Genomic DNA, 4,384 nt, shown 5'->3' with positions numbered 1-4,384 from the left:
CATAATTGACAGCTTTAGCCTTATTTCATTAATATAGAGMTAAAACAAAGAAAGTTGTTCTGCTTCTTGTGATGTCCAGCCTTAATGTAACCTTTCTGATTAACAAAATTAGATAGCAATTAAATTGTGATTGAATCAGTCTTTATTGGTTCATTATTTATCACAAACTTCCTGGAAATATAAGTGTTGCATCTTTTAACCTACAGTACCACAAAACAAAGCTAACAGCAAAAAGTGACAGGCTTATTGCATGATTATTGATGTACGCGGCAGAGATAACATTCTGACACAAGCCCTTAAAAAAAGGGTACTGTAATTTTGTTTAACCAAAATTCATATTTAACAAAAAAATATGGTTTCTGCAAAAATCTTATGCTGCCACATGCAACCYCTCCTTACTTAAGTACATCCTGTTTGGGCACTTTTAAGTTTTTCCAACGCCTCAAAGTGACTTTGTATTTTTCATTTTCAGTTTTTTCAGATAATTTTCTTAAGACTACCCGCATAACTACAGCACTTCCTGTTTCTTTATCTTCACCTATTATGAGATCCAGTGTGTCACCAAGTTTCACCTGGAAACAGAAAGAGAAGATGAGTGATTATAAACATTCCCTGGGGAACGAATCCCTGCAATCTTCCTTTCTTTCCACTTAATATTCTTATCTTGCAGGACAGGAGGAAGGCAGCCAATAGCAGACCTATTATAGATCCTCCAGCTATTAACTTCTAGGAAAGCCGTGGCAATACGCAGTGACATGTCTCATGACCTTCCCTGCCAAGAGCTCCWCCCTTTGTGTTATACAACCAAAACCTAATTCTGTGAAAAAGGTGTCATGTATGGCTTTTTATCCTGAAGTGTGCTTCCCACCTATCTCTTTCAATCAATACAGACAAAAAACAGCAAAATGCAAAGTTCTTTCTCATGTCTTTAAAACAGTTTAAAGTGTTTCAAAGAACAGGGTGCTYAGCAACTGCCCATGCTCCTCTCAAATGTCATAGAACCAGTACCCCTCTCATAAACCAGCCTTAACTCTATGAGATCAGGAATCAAAATTTCTCATCATATTTCCCTTTGATGACAGTAGGCACCACCGAGAATAACCCTCACATGAAGAAAGGGTTGGTAGAAGTACGTGTCTTGTGATCCTTCTGGCTCGGTCCTAACTGTGATCCTGTGTGCTCTATTACAGTACAACAACCTTCCCTCAGCCATCCAGTTTCAATCCCTCTCTATCAGCAGAGGGATTTTTTCTTTAACCATGTGCCTGCTCCACCAGTATCTCAGATTTAATCATTCCTACTCCATCAACCTTGCATACATATCATCGCTTCCTTCAACAACTTAAAATGTTCTGTCCTTGCTGCCTTCTCCTGACTTTCAGCCTTAGATTTGACTCTCCAACTCTCCTATCTGCCTTAAAGGAATAACTTTTTACCCAGCAAATCATAGTCACACCACCCCCTTCAGGTGGAAATGGCGTTAGCAATGCCAAGCATTCACCTTTGCAGAGTGATTTTGCTATTTTCTTGTACTATATTTAAAAAAAATTAAATTAAATAAAATCTTACAGTTCTACTTTTCTTCCAYAGTTTTTCTCCATTCAGCCTCAGTTCATTATTGTAGAATGCATCTTCTACTTTACTGAAGAAAAACAAAGTTTTATTGCAAGTTACAGCATGCAGCAAACCAAATGCAATTGTTTCCTTGCAGAAACACAACACCACCATTCACGGGCAAGGCACATTTCCACAACTCTAATTTGTGTGTAAAGGACACCTTCATTTATGGTCAGGACAGACCTGAACTGAAGTAAAGGCCTTTCACAGATACTAARTAATAGCATATAGTTGCTCTGTGCCAGAAAAGCTGTTTCTAGAGATCTGTCTCCTGAATATCCAATGAATAATGTCCCCTTTCCTGCACCAGCCAGTTTAATAATTTGTAACTGATGCAGTTATACTAATATGCTGTTCTAACAACATAGCGATGTCAGACTTCTRTAGGTTGCATTAGACCAAACATTGTGATACATTTATAGACTGCACATTTACCTGGCGGACCTGTTACTTTAAGCTTATACTCATCACCCCTTATTTCTCCATCCGTTAAATAGTGATTATTTTACTCCCTCAGTCTCAAATCAGATCTTTTTGTATTACTCAGTACAGTTTTTCGCATTTTCTTCATCTTAAATTAATAGTAAGTGATACAAAATGTGTCCTCAGCAATCTTAGAAATACTGCAGGGAAAAGCAAAATCAGACTGTTTCAAGGGAGGTAGGGTGAAATAAACAGGAACATCCATACATCCAAAACATGTATTTAGAGAGTCAGAAAGTCCCCCCGAATACTGAATTATTCCAGCAATAAAAGGTTATCAAAAGTCAAATTTTAAATGCATGATGTCTTTCTCACTTGCAAGTTGTTTCTTCTATACTTACGTTCTTGCCATGTCCAGACCAGCTTTCAAGATCACATCATATCGAAGAGACTGCACTACTTTTTCAAGATCTTTGTAATCTTTTACTACATTTGRGTCGTCTTCAAATTCATCTTCCAAATTACTTTCWTSTTCATCCTCTTCTTCCTCCTCTTCTTGTACGCTTTGTCTGCTCTTTTTAGAGCTTTTGCCACTTTTGTTCCGCAGAGAAAGTACTGAGATGTACTCTGGAGAGAGTCTTAGTGCACTGAGTTTGACYGGGGAAAAACTGAAACATCTTCTGTAGTTTACTGTACTTGCTTGACAGCTACAGAATATGCTTCTCCTCCAAGTGGGATACAGTTTATTTGAGGGAAATTTCTCCCACAGTCCAAACCAGACATTTAGTTTTCTGAAAGTGGTGATGGGGAGTCTGAAGCCAGTCATAGCATACCCTGAAATAAAACAAACATTCATGTGTAAAAATGAGCAACTGCTTTGACCGATTGGAAGGATTTCCCCACACTTGGCATAACAGTTACTACTAAAGKATGATTATCCAGTTCCCCATACAGCAATGCATCACCTGAAAGCACATGGCTTTAGGTGGCTTTATGATCTGCCTTTCTCATACACTGTGCAATCCAAAAACAGATAAGAAACAAACACTGAAAAGCTCAGTGGAATATTYAGTTTGTAACTCCTTTTCTGCTGTTCAGTTTTAACTGTCCAAACATATTTGTGGCACTTTCCTCCCTACATCTGAAACATAATCCACAAAATAAACAGAAATTAGGCTATGTCATAAAAAGCACAGAGAGATCGGTATTTATCATGAGTCATTGTCAAAACAAGCAAGTTGCTGAACACTGCAAGCAAGCAAATCCAGAAAATCCGAAAGCTGCTTAACTTCAGTTTCTGCTTGGACCACAACATTCCTGCGTGGCACAATGCCGCACAACGTCCCCCCGTTTCCCCAAATGAGAACTGGCACCGTGGTAGAGTTCGGGAGAAATGAGGAGCGACAACAGGAGTGACACCGGCAGGCTCATGGGCAAGCTCCCCGGTGCTGCTGCTCCTCTCTCTAACCCGGGACAAGTAGGTGGAAACACCCCCTAACATCCCAAATGTCTTTCAACGCTCTCAGAAACTGATTTAGAGTCCCTACGAGCCGGGTGCTGGCTGGCTTTTGCTGTGATCCTACACCCGTGGAAACACGTGTTTCCTCTCCTCATGACATTAAAGTCTGGCTTCCCCGCACCCAAGCGACCTCTGCCGATATCTGAAATGAGGCAGTATTTGTGGTGGAGAAAGAAAGCCCTGATTAATGAAGGCAATTACCGGCCAAATAAAAATAACCACAGCTCCCTTGGCGGCTTTTCTTGTACTTAGAATATATATGACAGTTTAAACTGCAGGATGGTAGAGCGCTCGCAGAAGACACAGGCCTCTGCTTAGCTCGGGGGCAAATTCCAGCAGTTATTTGAATGTGCAAACAATTATTACCTTTTTTTTTGGGTTGTTTTTTAGGGCTAGACCTTAGTTTGTTCCGCGCTGGCCAGCGGGCACAAGCGGGCCAGGAGGGCCCTGAGCTGGCCCCACATAAGAAGCGCGCACTCCTCGCACCGTCGGAGCTCTCGGGCCAGCAGAGCCTGCCCGGCACCCCCCGCCCCGGGCCGGCCCCTGACCCGCCGTGGGAGCGCTCGGTGGCGGCGGGAGCGGCCGGCCCCGCCTTCCCTGCCGGTCCCGCGAGGCCGCACAGGCCCGTTCACCGCCCGCCCGCCGCCGCCCGCCGCAGTGACCCGGCCCCGCGATCTCGGAGCGGTGGCGCTCCCGGCCGGCCCCAACGCAGGGCGGCCCCAACGCGGGGCTGCAGCGTTACCTGGGTGCCGCGGGCGCCTGGGCCCGGGCCGCGCTGCCGTCCCCGCCGCCGCTCGCCGGCCGGAGGCGGAGCCGGAGCCAACG

The 4,384-nt window shown here is 43.7% G+C and overlaps 1 protein-coding gene across 1 annotated transcript; it reads right to left on the bottom strand.

Annotated features, from left to right (window-relative positions):
* On the bottom strand, positions 1–4,384 carry MTRES1 (mitochondrial transcription rescue factor 1). Its single transcript, XM_057390132.1, has 4 exons — positions 4,302–4,384; positions 2,442–2,874; positions 1,570–1,642; positions 1–572 (listed from the first exon to the last, which is right to left on the bottom strand). Exons 2-4 carry the CDS (start codon positions 2,864–2,866, stop codon positions 396–398), a joined length of 675 nt encoding a protein of 224 aa, XP_057246115.1. The 5' UTR covers positions 2,867–2,874; positions 4,302–4,384; the 3' UTR covers positions 1–395.

Source organism: Malurus melanocephalus, unplaced genomic scaffold (assembly GCF_030028575.1).
Source record: "Malurus melanocephalus ecotype Western Australia unplaced genomic scaffold, MMel_1.1 scaffold_23, whole genome shotgun sequence".
NCBI classification, from domain to species: domain Eukaryota; kingdom Metazoa; phylum Chordata; class Aves; order Passeriformes; family Maluridae; genus Malurus; species Malurus melanocephalus.
Note: the sequence above shows the minus strand (reverse complement) of the source record. Positions and strands in the feature narration are given on the sequence as shown.